Raw genomic sequence first — 18,723 nt, 5'->3', positions numbered from 1 at the left:
CACCACTCCCTTGATTAGCTTTCTTTTCTCAAGATGATTAAGCCCACAAACATTCCATCAGAGAATTTTGATTCTCATTAATCCACTAGAATCAAAACCCTGGAGCTCAGGCCTGATTTTTTGGTTATCCTTGAGGTCCCCCCAGAGCTAATAGAGCATTCCAATCTTTTTAACTCTCTTTCAAAGCGGGTGATACAAGCTTTTTTCTTTTTCCTTCTCTTGTTAAAGGTGCTACTTCCAGTTCTCAGCTTCAATTTCTTGAGCAAGCCCAGGATTTCAACTTCATGCCCTTCGACGGGCATTCCCAAGACTTTACTAAAGTGGTAAAGTTTGGAAAGCTCCCCTTCTGACCATCCTTCTGCACACGGAGGAGCATTCGATAGGTTTCTCTGATTCGCCACGTCTTTTTCCAGATCAGGGTTCGGGATCTTTGTCGACCCATCCTTCATCAGCGTCACTTCTGCCTCTCTAAGCGTCGGCTCTAGTAGACCAAGGCAAGAACCCCTTTCCCTCTCAAGCCCCGAACCCCAGAAAGGAGTAGAAGAAGAGGACTCCCCTCTCGGGGAGATCGGAGGCAGAGGGATCGTACCTTGAGGGTTGCGAGCTCCAATATGGGATGGGGGGGGGGGGGGGGGGGGGGGAGAGGACCCATTTGCAGGCGGCGGCGCATCCATTTGGGGTGACGCTTCCCTCAGAGGGTGCCTGTCGGAGACGGGAGATGAAGCAGGGGCTGGAGAAGGAGCGGGGGCTCCTCTCCTCCGGCGCGGCGAGCAGATGGGGCTTCCATGCCCTAAGTCAAGTGAAGGGGCTGGGCCGAGGGGATTAAAAGATCCCAAAGAGGCTGAGGCTTGGGCCTTCCCAAGCCTAGGCCCAAAAGGGAAGGCACAGGCCAAGCCCGAATGGGCCATGGTGTCCTTACGCTGGCCTGTGACCACGTCGTAGGCATGGGAGGGGGGGGGGGGGGGGGGATGTCTGAGGGAGGGGCACGACTTCCCATGACCAACGGGAGCAGCTTTTCAGGCTGCGGAGAGACTAAAGGTGAGGGCTGGGCGCCTACGCTCCTCTTGGCGGGTGACGGGGCCGCCTCGTCTTCCTCGAGCTTCCAAGCACCGGCTCCAGGGGAGGGGAGCACAGTGGAGATGCAGGCCTCGTTTTCCCACCAGAGCTGCAAGGCGAAGCAAAAGGGACCAGCTACAACCTGCAGTGAGCTTGGGTGCTCCCATCCTTTGATTTCAATGAGGATTTTGGCCCACTTGAGGTTCCGACGCTCGGCTTTGTTTTCGTCCACAGCCACGAACCTTCCGCAAGAGTCTCCAAACTTTCTGAAGAGACTTCTTCCCCAAAGATGCAGAGGGAGGCCAAGAATTCTGACCCAAACAAGGCGCGGGTCCCCTTTGTCTCCCTCAAAACAGCCCACCAAAGGCTTCCACTTTTCAAGGCAGAAGCTTCTTCCTCTAAAGCGTCTCGCTCCTGATTGAAACACCCTCTTTGCTTCATCTGCAAATTCAAATTCCAGAAGTAGGAGATTTTCTCTTACATTTGACAACCAAAGGCTCCCTTCCAAGAACCAGGAGCTTTTTGCCCACGACCCGAAGGAAGCAAGGTTAGGGAGGTGGTCAGAGTCTCCCTCCCAAAAGCCCACAAGGCACTTGCCCAGCAACTCCTCATTTCTAACGAGAGCTTCTTTCTCAGCTTCTATCCAGACGGCGTCACGCGGCGCGGGGCAATCCCGCAGAGAAGAAGAGTCTCTGATTATACTACTGCTAGGGGCTTGAGCAGGAGTGTGGTTTTCCATCAGAGCTCCATTCCACTGTAGGGGAGAGACTCCCAAGCTTCTCAGCTTACTAGCAAGAACTTTCCATCCTCCTATAAGCCCTCTTCCTTCAGGGAAGGCCAAGGAGAATCTCTTGTTCTCTGCATCTCTTACAACACAAAACAAGAATCTCCCTGCATTATTCCTATGGAGCTCCAAATTGTAGGCTCTATTTCCTTCCGACCAAAACTTCCTGAAAGGAGCTCTTTCCTTTAGCCCATAGCATGACTCAACCCCTTCTAACAGTAGGGATAGACCTTTCCCTCCAAATCTGATCCATGAAGAAAACTTAGGGCCTCTTTCACAGATCTTCCCATGCACTTTTCCTTTGTGCTCCTCTATGCTAATCTCAAACGTCTTCAACTCGACACCGAACCAGCACCTACCTCCAGGGGAGGATACCGGCATCCTCACAGGAATATAGGTAAAAAAGTAATAGCAATATATATGGATCTTCATATAACACTATACCCAAAATAATTAATTGATCTTGTGGGCTATTCTTCCAACATGACTAGTGAAAAGGTTAATATCAATGTCTTGAGGCATATTAGTAAGCCTTTCAAAGTTGTAAGTCTCGAGCATTTTGTCCCTTGATTAGACAATGGTGAGATAGGGAATAATCTTTCTTGTATTGCCCTATAGCTTGTGATACATGCACTTTAGGTAGATGGTATTTCTTGTGTTCCCTTTTGAAGATAATGATGATTATTGATCATATACATATTAGAAGGCCTTTCAGCTTAGTCCTCAACACCTTGTCCATTGCTTGGACAATGGCAAGATGATGAATGATCTTTTTTCCACTATTCTATGACTTCAGGTTTGTGGTATTTGTTATTATTGGGGTCTTTGGTAATTATGGGGTTTCCCCTATCAAATATGATGGTTATTAACTTGGTATATATTAGAGGGAACCTTAGAGATGAAGTGCTTTGCTGGGGAGGTCATGCTTTTAATTCTTTAAGTGATTTGGTTGGAGGGAACGTCAAGATTTTTTAAGATAAGGAGAGGCCCATAGAATTGTTGTGGGATGTTGTCTGCTATCTCATTTCTCTTTTAGGCTTAATTTCTAAAGAGTTTCTAAGGAATCTTTTTAGCATGATTATGTGGTATTAGAAAGATGTGTGAGTTATGGGAACATGTTAAGTTTAGGATAGTATGGGAAACTTAGCTTTAGTTAAACCTTACTTTCATGGTTTTTATCTAGGAAAACCAGATTGGATGGGGGTTAGTGGTGCTTTTAGATATCACCGTGCTAATACGATCAAAGCTTTCTCAAAGTTAGTAAGTTCTAGATTGGCTATTAAGGTCAAGATCCTAGCCATGTTGGAAGACTTGGTCGAGGCAATGCCTTTGGGTATTAATAACCTTAGAGTAGAAGGGTTTCAACAATTGTTCTCTTAGAGGTAGCCTAATTAGAAGGAGTGGTGGTGTTTAGGTTAGGGTTTGTGGGGGTGGGGGGAGGCTTGGGATGGAATGCTTGGATTCACAAGATTATAAATCCTTTAAGTGAGTTGGGTTGCTCTTACTCTTGGATATCTATGTTGCTAACTAGTTATCATGGTCATGTTGTTAGGGGCTTGTATTGGGGATTTTCTTGCCACTAGGTTTGTATATTTCTTAGGATTCCTTCTAGATTTTGTGGTGGTCTAGGTTTATTCTTACATTCTCTTGGTAAGTTATTTTTATTGTTTTCTTTTGGTTTGGATGGAAGGCTATAATGGTTTTTGGCCTCAAACTCTTAGCTAGATGGTTGGTGGAGGAATTTTTAGTGACCAAGGGTAGTGTCATCTTGTCTATCTTTGGATTGGTTGATATTCGATGGTATCAAATGAGAAGTCCTAGCCTACTTAAGGCCTTAAAAAGTTATATGCTTTGGGAACTAAAATGTGATGTGGAAGATGATTCAAGTTGTGGTCATTTCCTGGGTTATTTTGGGGAAAAGAGGTGCCTCATGGTGTGTAAGAAAGAGGGGGATAAAGAGAGAGGTGTGATATCCTAGCTTGCCTGAGGCCTTAAAAAGTTACTTACCTTAGGGACTAGAACATGATATTGGAAGATGATTCAAGTGGTGGTTATTTCTTGGATTACGATGGGAAAAGTGGTGCTTTAAGGTGTATGTGTATACGGGAAGAGAGCGAAAGAGAGGAAGATGATTCAAGTGGTGGTTGTCCTTTGGGATATTTTGGGAAAGAGAGGGAGGGGGGTAGGGAGAGTGATAGTGGAAGATGATTCAAGTGGTGGTTATCCTTTGGGTTATTATGGGAAACAAAGGTGCTTTATGGTGTGGGTGTGCATGTGGGGGGTATGGGGTTGTGTGCGTGTGTGTGTGAGAGAGATAAGTAGCCTAGAGAGAGAAAGAGAGTGAGAGCATGTGCTTGCAAGTAGAGAATTGCATTATTTTAACTTGTGTTACTTATACCTTAATTTTGTAGATGTAAGAGTTCTGCTTGTTTATTGGTGTCTTTTATGGTTTATTATGTTTGCAAGGCTTGTAATATACCAATTATTGCAGACATGTCTTCAGTTTGTTTAGCCATTCCATCTTATATTGTCTTATCTGTCTATCTTCATTTTTTCTATCTTTGATGGTTTAGGTGGACCTTGAGTCCTTCAAAATTGAATATGCAAATGCACAACTAGAATGTAATGCAGCTGATGAACGTGCTAAGTTATTAGCTTCTGAAGTCATTGGCTTAGAAGAGAAGGTAGCTTATTTGCTTGGTATATTTTTGTTTAACTTCTTTGGTTTTTTTTCTTTAATTGAATTTTATTTCCATGTTGGGACTCTTGGATTCTCATTGCACCCCTTTATGGAGGTGGAAGGCGATCTATTGCACTTCCATATGAGGAATTTGGAAAGATAAAAAATTTTCCTTTAAATTTCATCCATGGTTTACCAGCTTGGGATACAAACTTGGAGAAGGAATGTTACATTTTCTGAAGTCATCAGAAGCTTTATTTGCTCAAATGTGGTTCACAGACACAATTTATTTCTTTTTAGTATATTCATTTTTTTATTTTATAATTTTGTGTTTTAAGCAATACAGTGGAATACTTATTCTCTCTCTCTCTCAAGAAAAGAAGGAAAAAAAAAAAAAAAGAGGAGTGCATAAATCTAAATGCTAATAAAGAAATTAAAACGAGATGTACTCCCCTTGAAGCTGACCAGTGATGACTTTCAGGATTTGATATTCAGCTACATGCATGCAGCATAAGCACATCTAATTCCAAACACTAGGAACCAAGGGCAATGCAACTTGGTATGTTGCCTTTGGTCACCACAGCTGGCAGAGATGCTGTAATTAAACAAGAATGAACTAGTGTAGAAAGCAAGTGCATGATAAGTTCATGCATCATGCCCAAATTTAAACTAAACAATAATTTTTTTTGCATGAAACTAATAATTTCTCTGTGAAAATAACAAGTTCATTGTGATGATAAACAAGCTCAAATCTTCTTTCTTAGCTTCAGTTACTCTTTTCTGGATGTGGGCTGCAGACATGCACCCTTGCTGAAGACTGCTCAGCATTTTGGTGCTTGAAAATTTATTTGCTACAGATTTACTTATTATTGAATTTTTTTTATTGTTCACAAAGATTTTCTGATTATAGAATATTGTGACATCTTTTTATTCTTGTTAGACAACCAATTTTCTTAAAAGCTTAAACTTGTAGGATTTGGGTCTACAATGCAACCCCATACCTATATATGGAGAGATACGCAGACCCATAGGCAAACAACCACAACTAGACTTTTTTGGGCTTAATCATTTGGGGAAATAAACACACAGTGAAGTTTGAATGCATGACCTCCCATCAAATGAGGGTTTGATACTTGTTAGACAATCAATTTTCCTATAAGCTTAAGCTTGTAGGATTTGGTCTCACAATGTATATCATGCTATTTAACAATTCTCTTTAGATATATTATGGTGAACTTTGTTTCATGATAATGGCCCATCTCATTATATATGAACCTGCTATTTTTTTATTGCTTACATTTTTTATTTAATAAATTTATATAGGCACTAAGACTGAGGTCTAGTGAACTAAAGCTGGAGAGGCAACTGGAGAACTCAAATGCGGAAATTTCTTCATTCAAGTATGCATTACAATTTCTTTGATAGAAAAAGAAGAATTTCTTGATACATCTTAAGGCTCACTTGATAGTTTTTGCTCCTACATAATTTTTTACATGACAGAATTTGTTAAAAACTAGATATGAGGAACTGTTGTTGTCATTTTATGTTATGCAGAATAGTTAGGGTTCAAATGAACTAAAAGTGAACCATGGAATTAGCAAGCCTGAAAAGTGGAAAATTACTGTATTGTAGTGAGTGCGATCTGTTATGGATGCTGCTCTTGAGGCCTTTTCAAAATAACCTTACATATCAGGAAGAGAAGTATTATGGATGATTGATAAGAAAGTTCCCTGGACTTACTCTCGTGTATTGTAGTACAAAAGTTTCATACACCTGTTTACTCACATCTGGACAGAGTTGATATGGATCACATTTTTCTGTGGGCAAGGTATTGTTTGAAAGGATTAAGTTGATTAATCCCCTCTTATTGCCCCTTTAGACCTTTATGATGATGATACATATTGGATATTTTATTGGTACAGGTTGATAATTGTGATGATTTAAATTTTCATTTGAACTTGACTGAAAATTTTATAAAAAAATATCTGACTGTAAAGGCTGAGAAAAATATCTAAGCACTGGAAATGAATAAGAATGGATATTAACTGGTATTTTTAATTTATCTTTCATCCTCTATGTCCAATCTTCTTAGCTTGGTGAGACCAAGAGACCGCTATCTCTAATTTTTTGCCCACTCATTTTCTGTCATGGAATTTTAATTTTCGCTGAAACCCTTTAGATCATGAAATTGAGGAATGAACTCCTCTAATAGCTTCTCCGGTAGAAGTGTATCTATTGCCTTTTGACCTTTATGTGGAGGTTTGGTCTTTGACTCCCTTGGGTTTGTTCTTGGTTATTTCATTCTCCAAAACTCTTCTCATTTCACCATTCCTCCCCTTTTTACTTCGAAATTTTATAGCCTCTCCTAATATTAAGGTTTGTGAGATTGAGGACCTCGAAAGACTCATGAGGCATGACCACTCTTTATTGCGTACACTTATCTCCATGTGTCCCAAATGCGAGTTTGGGCACTATCTTCTTCATGCTTATTCTCAGTAAAATCTTTCATCTTCACTTTGTCCAATATATTAAATTCAGTCTCTTTCCATCTAGCCAATTTTTTATGGAAATCTAGTCCCATTTAAGATCAAGGCCTTTGTTTGGTAGTGGCACATAAGAAGGTAAATACCAATGACATGCTACATTTGAGAAGACCTTTTAAAGCCCTTAGTCCTGATTGGTGCATCCTCTGTTAGGGGAGTGAAGAGACAATTGACCATCTCTTTCTAAATTGTTCAATTACTCTGGGGTTATGACACAAACCATTCAGACAAGCCGGGATGGATTGGGTTAAGCCTAGGAGTTTATGAGACATGTTGATTATTTCATATATGGGTTTAGGGAACTCCATTAGAGGCAAGACCTTGAGGAAAATTGCTTGTCTCACTTTGATATGGATCGTGTGGTGAAAGAGAAATGTTAGGATCTTTGAGGATAAATGGAGGATGTTAGAGATGTTGTGGGATTCACTTCACTTCTTTTCTTCTTTTTAGGCCTTTTGTATTGATGACTTCAAAGACATCCCTCTAAATGTCATTCAGCTCAATTGGCATATGATGTGTATACCAATAGTGTTGGATCAACTTTGAGAGGAGCTTAGCTAGTTTGAGGAGTTGAAATCTTGTAAACTTTTTTGTGATATATCTTTTTGTATTTATCTCCTTGTAGAGTGGAGAAGTTCTTTGTTTTGATCAGGTTTGTGTATTTATGGGAAGGATTCCTCATCCTTTTCACGAACTCTCTATTTATAATTGATACATCTCGTATTTATGATAAAAATAAAGAAATAAAGGCTTATGTATGACTTTTGACTAATAAGAAGGTTAATATCAATCACATGCTCCAAAATTGGAGGCCTTGCAAAGCTGTCAATTCATATGATGTGTCATGTGTGAGGAGAGTGAAGAATCAGTTGATCATAATTTCCTTTACTGCCTGTTGCCTTAGTTGGTTCATTCTTACTGGGATCGGCTGGGTCTCACCGTGTAGAGTGGAGAGGTGTTGATCATTTATTTCAAGGGTTTTTAGGGACATCCAAGAGGAAAGAGTTTATTGAGTATTACTAGCCTCAACATGATTTGGATTATATGGTGGGAAAGAAATCCAATGATTTTTTAACATGTTTGTAGGATAGTAGATGCAATTTGGGACTTGTTTTTCTCTTCTTGCTCTCTTTAAGCTTTTGTGAATGAAGCCTTCATGTGCTTCTTATATTATAGATTGGCTGTGAAGTCTTTTCATGTATACTCACTGCCTCCTGAGATTGAGAGCTATGTCAAGTTAAACCTTGATGGATGTTCTTTGGGTATCCTAGGGTAGCTTGGGATTAGAGAACTACTTAAGAGTAAATAAAGCCTACACTAAACCTGTAGGTGAGGTTTCACTATTGAGGGCTGAGATTGTGGCTCTTTTGAAGGGCCTTGTACAGGTTAAAAAGTTTGGGGCCTTTCTAATCATGTAGTAGAGGGGGATTCTGTTGTCATTTTATGTGTGACTAAGAAGGAAGTAGGCTCATGGAGGTTTGATGATTGGCTCCACCAAATGTTTGGTATCACTACGAAGTTGGGGTGCTCCTTTTGCTGGCATTCAGATATTGGTCCAGAACTTGAATGGGGCTTCTGAGTTAATATATTAATTAAATATAAATGTTGGTTAGTAACTGAATTTTGATCAGTCATGATTATTATTTAATTTAAGAGACTAGCAATCTTTGTTGGTCTCTCTAGGGTATGTAGTTAAGGTAAGGAAAGGAATTTTTTCAAGAGAAAAGAAGAGAAAAGTTCCTTCCCCCTGAAAATAGAATAAAAAAGAAAACAAGGTGTATTAGGAGAAAGTGGGGTAAAAACTCATGCAAAACCTGAGGCCATGTGATTCCTCAAATCAATGAGAAGAGCTTTCTGCTCTGCACTGATGGGTGTTACTGTTATTCATTAGAATTCTATCAATAGCTTGTTAACCCATATTACACTGGGCATTTCTATTAGTGTTAAAAATGGTGGTAGAAAAGTGAATCTGAATATTATTTCACTTGATGAAACTAGCGTACAGAGACAGGTTATATGGATTACACGGTTAGCAAACTAAATCCTAACAAAACCACAAAACCAGGAAACTAAGTTATCAGATAATACAACAATCTTATCCCCTAATAATTCGACCTAACAAACTCAAATTATTCCTACTTATCCGAATAATACAAATTCCAGATTTCCAACAATTAGCATTATGTTTGACTACATTATAAGGAGGGAGCTACCATATTCTCTGCAGAGCAGCGTGGGGCTGGGCAGGAAACAACACAACTACTTCCGATAATAGGATAATGAGGTATTCCCCTTAATAAAGTGGTTGCACATGCCCAAGTAGAGATTATTGTCTGAATCCTATCAATGATCACTTGCACCAAGTCAAACCTGCCCTTAATAAAAATTCACCAATGAACCTAATTGCTGCAATCAAAGCACAGATCAACAACTAAGCTTGACTTGGAAAATCTTGATATACTTTGTCAAAATTAACTTTAGGGAGGGCTTAAAATCTTTCTTAAATGTCTATGTATATGTGTGTGTGTGTGTGTGGTTTTGTACATGAGGAAATCTGTCCTATTATTAAGTAGCAATAAGGTTTTTTGGTTTTCTTTTAATGTTGCTGGGATCTGGTACATTAATTGTTGAAGATGATGTCTTCATTGTAAAAAGAGATAAGTGAATGTTCCTTTATAGCAAGAATATAAACTTCTCTGATATTCTCTTGTCTACTTGTATATGTCAAAGCCACTTAGTGATTATTAGTTAGAATGATTTTGAATATGTTTTGTAGTTGGGAAGGAGCTATTCTATTAATAGGTGTTTTGTCCACTTTAATATTAAATAATATACTGATATGCTTTTGGTTGCCAATTAATGCTTTTACCTGAAGAGTGGTTACCAATTGATGCTTTTACCTGAAGAGAAACCATGATTGTTGATAATGTGAGTCCCTATCTGGATAGTTGAGGGTGGCTATTGAATGGATTCCTAAATTTAAAATGCAACTTGGGTGCTTTTTCTTGAAGGTTTTTTGGGGGTTTTAGTTTTTATTTTTTATTTAAAATTACATAAGCTTGGTAGGTCTCACTTGGTGATTTTTCATGGTAAGCTTTCTTTATTGTGACATGCCTTTGACAGTGACATGCCTTATGATGAATCTTGCAGAAAGAAAGTTTCTAGCTTAGAGAAAGAACGTCAGGATTTGCAGTTAACTATTGATGCTCTTCAAGAAGGTAACCATACTTAAATTGTGGTTAGTTACTCTTTTTATTTTTACAAGTAGAAGTTTTATTGAAAAAGGAGGAGCTAGTGATAAAGGGGCTGAACCCCCTCCCACCCCTCAACCAAAAACGATCTTGGAGAGAGCTAATCAGAAAGCCTTTATTTATTTATTTTTTTTACAGCGAAACAAGTGTGCAAATGAAGTCCCAACAGCTCTGTGATATTGCCTACTTAGGGAACAACCTCAACCACTTTTATGTTCCATGCAGAAACTGGTCTGAGGTTCCTCATAACCACTTTTATGTTACCTGCAGAAATAGACCCAAGGTCTGGCCTCACTTGAAATATAGGCTGGCAAACTTGACTTCACCCAGTGAAATGGTCTTGTCTATCCCCTCCAAGCCCTTAATATAGAAAATCCCTTAGAATATTCTGAATGCTGAGTGCTACTCCACATTGGGACTTTAAAGATGGAAAGGTTATAGGCTGGAATGTGTGCTAAACAAGCCTGAATCAAAGTGATTCTACCTTCTAACATAAATAGGGCTTTCTTCTGCCTGTTAAACCTTTCGGAAGTTCTTCTTCCCACCACCAGATGCAACAATGGGCTCCTCTAAGCTTGCCACTTAGTGGAAGCCCAAGTTAAGGGAGGGGACAGTTGCTAATCCTACAGCCCAAAAGAGACACCACCCTTCTTAAAATCAATTAAAAAAAAGAAATATACTCCTAGATGATATTTATGCTTTAAAGTACTTTTTTTTTTACAGGCATGGCATTTTTGAATTTACTCCTAGATGATACATATGCTTGCAATTGCCTCCTTTACTTATTTTTTTTTTATAAGGCTCTTTATTGTTCTTATTTCCCCAACACAGAGAAAAAATTGTTGCAAAAAAAGGTGCGAAAAGCTTCTGCTAATGGAAAATCTATTGATGCTAGCAAGAGTCCTACTGATAGAAAGGATGTATCAACTTCTACGGACGATCTAGGTATGTGTGAATTTTGCTCTTATATGTATATATATATATTACATTTGAAAACATTTGTAACATTTATTGATTGGCCACCTTGTCCTTTCTTGCAAATTTTTTGTATGAGCCTGTTTGTTTTTTTGAAAATGTTGTTCTCTTGCCTTGTAAACTCTATTTACATTCCTTAATTAATAAATTGACTTATTAATTAATTAATTAATTTTTTAAAATCCTTGAGGAATGGTTGCAATTTTATTCTGTGAACGTGAATTGAAGGTATCATGTCCTTCTGAATGTTAGAGAATTAGCAAGAAGAGGTGTTTGGTGGGCTGGGGTTGAGCCCACTACAAGGTGAACACAAGTAACGATCTTCAAATAGAATACCTGGAATATTTTATGTACTTGACAAGTCATCCTTAGGTGAAGTTCCTTCTGCCCCATTGTGCTTAAAAATAATTACATGTTCTTTAGTTGGTCAAATTGGATATGGTGTGAACTAAAACTCTAGTTGATATTTGTAGGCTTACCATGTAGTATCAATTAAGCTTTCATCAGCAGGTTTTTGAACTAAATATCAACATTTCTTTTAAGCTGAACCGAATTTCTTACATAATTTATGTTGTGTGTTTGTGTGTATACTTGTATTAAAATTTAAATGCATGCGAGTTGTCAGGTAGGTGATTTTAGTTGAGATCTTGATACTAACCTGACCTCAAACTTAGTTGTTCCAATAATCAACCCAAAATCTATCCCATTATTAAAATAGGGAAGAAATCCAACCTAAACTTACATGTGGTTGGTTGGATTACCTCTTTTGTACTTGCATATTATAGATATGTACCATAAGTTGATTAAGTTTTCCATTCAAGTCAATCAGTAGAAAGATGGCTGGGTTGTGTTTTTGGATCAGAAACAAACATTTTCATGCATTCAAGTTAAATAGAAAGAAGGACAAGCAATCCTTTCAAGATTTACAATTGCTGATCAGAAAGTAAACATGAATACTGCTTCACAAAAACTAAGACCATATGCACAGATGATAGGGAGAAAAAGTAATGTACTCAACACTATAAAACTCTATACATTCAAGGGGGAGTGGGGGAAGTCTCCAACAAAGGACTCGAAGTGCTTTGCTCCCTGCTTGGCTAATTGGTGAAAGATGGCTGGATTATTAGCTGAACTTTATAACAAATTCAGTTGTCAAAAATTTATTTATCTTTGCCAGTGCTCCCTGGGTATCATTTATCATTTATTATTTTATAGATGTTTTAATTTTTTTCTATGATTTCTTTTCTCATTTGGGTGTTGAATTTCTTGATCCAGTTAACGAGGACAATGCCTGTATGATTCCAGAAACATCTAGCCTGGAAATGCTTAATTCTGCATCTGTTCAAGCCAATGAACTCTCCAGTTTCCCTTTGCTTCCTGACGGTGGACAGATGAATTTTGAAGTTTCATCAGTGAATATTCCTGCTGATCAGATGAGAATGATTCAGAACATCAATGCATTAATTTCTGAGGTAGCATCTATTCCACAATTCTGTATTCATTAAGTTCCAGTCCTTTCATCAGATCTTGCCATATCTCTTAACTGATTGATGAACTAGTTGAAGTGGGTTGCTGGATATAGCTTTTAACAACGATAATCAATGGGCTCTTTTGTTTGCAGTTAGCATTGGAGAAAGAAGAGTTGATGCAAGCTTTGGTAACTGAATCATCTCAAAGTTCCAAGCTGAAGGTAAATTTAAGCTAAAAGAACTTTATATTGTGGTAACACTGCTCATATTTGATGCTCTTATCCAGATAATACACTATTGATTATACTGATCAAGCACTTGTGGTAACTAAGGTCTGAGTTTTGACGTCAAATCTTTGATCACTCTAGGTGTGAAAAATGCTGTGGAAATCTACAAGATGTCTCATTTTTTGTCAGGTTTTTGCTGGCAATTTGGTAAAAAACATGGGCCCTTTACATAATAAGCATTGAAAAAACATACACATGGACATAAAACAAAAAAAGAAGTCATATAAATAGATGTACTAGCTAATTGCAAATGGGCATATTTAACAATACCAAGATTTTAGAATCAAGTCTATGTTGCATCTTCTAGGATTCAGAGCAGGAATACAACACAATATAGAAATGCCAATACAGAAAATGCTAAAAAAATAGGACAAGGAAACACAGTAGCCATAAAAAACCAAGTGGACATTTCATTTCTCAATCCTAGACTAAAGCAACCCATACTTATGGCTTAAGCTTAGGTAGTGATCACTTTGGTTTGGGTTAATGAAAATGAATTCCAATAATTCTTGTTGGCCTTGAGCCATCCTTGATGACCTTCCTTATTCTTGTCCTCCATCATTTAGGGGACAGAAGATTTATTTATAAATGGAATTATTAGATATTGAACATTACCTTTTGATTTCAAAAAGAAAAGAAAATTATTTAACAAATCTACAACTTTCTGCACAGAAAAATACAAGTTGTATACTGCATTGCAAGTACATTTATAACCTTTTCATTATAGTTATATAATCTTTTCAAGTATATTCTAACATTTTCACAGAAAAAGAAACATGCCTTGTCTATTCTGGGGCATAGAAAAAGCTTTTGGTATTTTGTGTGAAGACAACTTCTACACTTTTGTGCAAGTAAATTTGTAATATTTCATTAGACTCTAACCTTCTTACAACCATATATATAAACCTATGTATTTGCTATATTTGTTAACCTTGTTAATGTTATTTTTATGTCAAGCTTTCTACAAATCAATACTACATTAAAAATATTTTTTCAAATAGGTATCCTTAACTAATTTTTTGGATATATAGATTAAAGGTACCCAGATATCCTAAAATTTGTGGTTCACAGAATAAAAAACTAGTCATGTTGAGCTTCTAACTCCAATACCTGAGTCCATCTAGCTTTTGATGAAAAGGCCATTCTCATGCCTCACATAATTGTATAGAGTTTTCCTTTGTTGGAGACTTTTACCTCCAATACGTCTTCAAAGTTAGAGCCCCAGGCTACCTTTCACGAACTAAAGTTTGTGAAATGATTAATGAAAAAAAAGGGATGAAAAGTTGTTGAGCAGTGGCACTAGTACATTTTAACTGAGAGTAGCTACTTCATGCAATGTATCCAATTCTACTACATGTTAATTATTATTCTTTATATTTATATTAGTGAATAATTCTCTTTTCATGTCTACATATTTACATTTTAATAATTAGTAGAAGGAAAATTTTCATAAATTATCAATTAGGATAGAGATGATGGAATTATCATCATAAAATCAATTTATGTTCTTAAAGAATTTTTAATTATTACCTATAATTGATTTATAATATCAAGTGTTAGAGGATTGACAGAAACATCTTTTATGAAAGGAAAAATAATTATTGCATTGAATCTCTTCTTTTTTTTTTTCTTTTTTTTTTTTTTTTGGTGGGGGGGGGGGGGGGGGGGGGGGCGAGAGAATTTTTCTATTGATATTATCTTTGCCTTCTGTTTTCTCTGGTAGTGGAATGTATTATTGAAGTTATGAATTGGATTTGTATTCAATTTTGAACATAGGGGGGGGTCAAGTTTATGATTACTGACTCCATTTTTTGGGGGTTCAAAAAATACAAATCCAATTCATTTGTTATGTGTATCATTTCACTATTATTTATATCATTTAAATATTATTTACTTTTTAAATGAAGGATTTGAACAAGGAGTTGTCCAGAAAACTTGAGGTTCAAACTCAAAGATTAGAGCTCTTGACTTCTCAAAGTATGGCCAATGAAGTTATCCAAGCAAGACAACCAGATTCTCGCATTATGCATGACAATGCTGCATATGCAGATGAAGGAGATGAGGTACTGTCTTATCAGCAATTATTATATGTTTAGAATAAAATATTCTGCCAAATTTTCTTGGAGGCCTACATATGCTGTGGTGTAGGACCTAGTAAAATTGGTATTCTTTGTGAAAATGTAGTATTTAGGTCAGCTATAAGCAGTTAAACCAAAGTAAAATTGGAAAAGGGAGATACCTTAGTGGATGTACTGTTCATAAAGCATCCTTGAACATGTACTGTCCTTGGTTTCCTGAGTGCTAGATATTTTTAAGTCCATAAGAAGATACTTGTTAGTTCACTTATTCTTTTCACTTCTCTTCCTGTCCTCTTATAGATGTTTGTTTGGTTTTTTTCTTTTTTCTTTCTTTTTTATTTTTTTAATACAAATCTATTATCTGTTGCAAATTAATTATTTTTTTTATCTTCATCGGCTGTTTCTAACTTTTGAGATTGGCATTCACAAATTGTCTTCTTCCATTTGCATTTCTTTTTGTCTAAAATACAAAGTTTGTATCTCCAATTTTGAAGTTACCATTTCCTTTTTAGCCCTCTGTAAGGATGTGCACCGTCTTACAGTCAATAATCTGGATCAGCTTCTCATAATGATGCACTGACTTCCATATTTTTCTATTTATCGAATGAAATATTTTTTTTCCAACTAATTCAAGCTATGCCATGGGCCTTTTTTAACCTACCCTAATTTCCTGGTCCTTAGAGGTTAGCAAGTCTTATTGTTGCTGTAAGACCCTTATGATTGTTTCATAGGGGACCATTTTGCGTCTATCAAAAAAAATAGGGGACCATTTTGCTCTCATAAACCTCCATGTGAACAATCCATACTTGAATCTCTCTTCTTATTGGGCTATCAGTCATAATAGATTTAGGCTATGTTTGGTTCCCGGAAAATTTGAGGGAAAATGCGAGGGAAAGAAAATACAAAGGAAAAGTAGAAGGAAAGAAAAAGTGAAGGAAAATAAAAAAATAGATTAAAAGTTGATAAATTATTTTTTTTGTTACTTCAAACTCATTTTATTTATTTTAACTCATCAATATAAAGATTAAATAATTTAAAAATACATAAGTTTTTAATTAGTTTTAATTATATTTGATTTTCTTTGATATTTTTCATAGGACAACCAAACATGAGAAAATCATTTTCCTTATCATTTTTTTTCTTTTCTTTGTACTTTCCGGGAACCAAACATAGCCTTAGGGAATGCTCTGGTCACAAGACATGCTGTCTAAAAAGTTGTAAACAGAGGCACAGGAAAACTGTGAAGTCTTTTCTAGCCAAACCATTATGGATGACAATGAACAATTTTTTTTCTTTGCTACTGTGATCTCAACCCCTTCAAAGGTTCTTCCACTGTGCTCCCTTTAAATGCACCACACCACACTAATGGGAACAACCTGCCAGATCTCCTCTCTTCCCAGTGAACTTCTCATGTACTCAAAATCAACTCCATTCACTAAGGGGGAACTGATTTAGTCCAATAGTAACAAAATAAATGACCATAATTCACTGGCTGCTTTTCAATGCTGGAGATGATTGGCTGGTTTGTTTTTACTCACATAAGACACCAATCAGCAAGGAATGTATCCCTCTTCGAAGCTGTGGTTAGTACCCTTTCCTGCACAGTTGAGCACTAAAAGAGAATGCCAATTTTGACAGGCAATTTTCTGGAAAACCCTCCCTAACTCCAAGAAGCTGCATATCGAGGTACTCTATTAGGAAGCACTCATGAGCCTTCAAGCACCATGTCATTATATCCATCCCTTCATTCCTGAAATCCACAATACGTAGCTGATCCAGTGAGGAGTCTGGCCAATTCCAACTCCCAGTTATTGAAGTTCCATTGATATCTTTTTTCCTTTAAACTTGATGTTTTAATATCTTGTGGGAGATGTCGAATGAAAGATTAAATCTTTTACTGACCAATTCAAGATGAGCACTTCTGCAGTTCTACAGCCTTATTATCTACTCTTCCATACTTTCGATTGATGATTGCAGATTGTCAATGTATTTGTTACAGTTTCAGCATCTGTAGTTTGGTTGCAATGAGATATTAATCATGTTCCCATTTTTCTCCAACTAGGTGGTGGAAAGGGTCTTGGGGTGGATAATGAGGCTCTTTCCAGGAGGACCAGCAAAGCGACGAACCAGCAAGCTGCTTTGATATTTTCAGTGAGGCATCAAGAGCGCTTATTTCTGAGATCTATTTTGTTCCTCCCCACCAAAACCTCCCTTTTACCGGTGGTCAATCTGTATATTGTGAGTGACCTATAATTAATTATACAGCCATTCTTTTTAGTAGAAGAAAATGGAGCTTGTTTTGAGAGGCAATTCCCTTATTCCCTTACCATCTACCATTGACTGGAAGTTGGAATAGTCATTTCTTAGACAGATGGCAATAAAGAAATCCCTTATTGCTGTAATGTAATACCAGTTTGTATTTGGGTCTTGAAATTTTGGTGGGACATGTAAGAGAGAGAGAGAGAGAGAGATTGTGGGAGGAATTGAGAGACTAACATGAATTAGTTTCTGTTCTGTCAATATTCGAAATTTGGGGCTTAAGCCAATATATGATTACAAATGATTTTGGTATTTCAAGTCTTTTTTGTCCCCAGAGTTATTGTAGTCAACCCATTTTGCATATTCATCATTCCTTATTGCAGTTGGAAGAACTGGTTTGGACCCAACTATTGGTTCAGTTTGCTAGATACATAAACGATTACTTATCAAAACAACCAACATAACTTGAACGTCTGGAAGAAGATGTTCTTTCATAATAGTTATTATCGAAAAACCATATGGTGAAACGAAGTTAAACCCACCAAATATCTTTTTCCATCTACTTGAATTAATATTTTTTTAACATAAAATTAACTTTTAATCAAATCATCAGAGTACCATTGAAGTTCATTTTTTTTTTTAATATTTTTTGTTTTTAAATTATTTCTAATTGTGTTTTTTTAACCATTTTTACAACAAATTTTTGTAAAATTTTTACAATATTTTATGTGGTACAAACATAATATTAGTTATAGATAAAAATTGTATAAAAAATAATTAAAATTAACTTTGAACTTTTCTCAAATACTTTTTTTGTTGCTAACAAACAAACTTCCAAAAAAAATAAAAATAAATAAAAAGTTTAACCTTTGGGTTTTTTTGTTAAAAAAAAAAATTGAGAGAAGAAGAAGGTGGATGTGGAAGAGAATAACAAGTCTATTTTTTAAGAAGAATAATATGATATCTTCTTCGGTTTTTTTTTTCTTCTTATTTTCTTCCATTTCCCTCCTTTTCCTTTGAATGCCATTCCTCTCCTTCTTTAAAATTTTATGATTTTTGATTTTATTTTTAACATTGAAAGAAAATTGAAATATGATAAGGGTTTTGAATGGTTAAATTTGAAAGGGTTGAAAAAAATGGTATTTTTAAATATTATATATATATATATATATATATATATATATATATATATTATTATTAAAAATAAAAAGAAATAATTGAATGTATAAATGGTTTAGATGGATGCATTTAACAATTTTCTTTCCGCATAACCTACAGATTATTTTTTAACTCCCTACAAGTAAAGATGAAAAAGTGAGGATACGATACTTTAATTGTTCT

At 36.5% G+C, this 18,723-nt stretch overlaps 1 protein-coding gene across 1 annotated transcript in view; it reads left to right on the top strand.

Annotated features, from left to right (window-relative positions):
* LOC100251145 (protein BLISTER) overlaps positions 1–17,700 on the top strand; it is a 32,160-nt gene extending 14,460 nt beyond the window's left edge. Inside the window, exons 6-13 of the mRNA XM_002282702.5 lie at positions 4,414–4,524; positions 5,844–5,920; positions 10,214–10,281; positions 11,146–11,259; positions 12,565–12,761; positions 12,911–12,979; positions 14,953–15,108; positions 17,186–17,700. Coding sequence (XP_002282738.1) covers positions 4,414–4,524; positions 5,844–5,920; positions 10,214–10,281; positions 11,146–11,259; positions 12,565–12,761; positions 12,911–12,979; positions 14,953–15,108; positions 17,186–17,266 — 873 coding nt within the window. The 3' untranslated portion in view covers positions 17,267–17,700. The remainder of the gene's footprint in view (positions 1–4,413; positions 4,525–5,843; positions 5,921–10,213; positions 10,282–11,145; positions 11,260–12,564; positions 12,762–12,910; positions 12,980–14,952; positions 15,109–17,185) is intronic.
* Positions 17,701–18,723: the final 1,023 nt, after the last annotated feature.

The sequence above is a fragment of the Vitis vinifera genome, chromosome 5, assembly GCF_030704535.1.
Source record: "Vitis vinifera cultivar Pinot Noir 40024 chromosome 5, ASM3070453v1".
In the NCBI taxonomy this organism is placed as follows: domain Eukaryota; kingdom Viridiplantae; phylum Streptophyta; class Magnoliopsida; order Vitales; family Vitaceae; genus Vitis; species Vitis vinifera.
The sequence above is the reverse complement of the archived record's forward strand: the minus strand, read 5'-3'. Positions and strand labels throughout refer to the sequence as shown.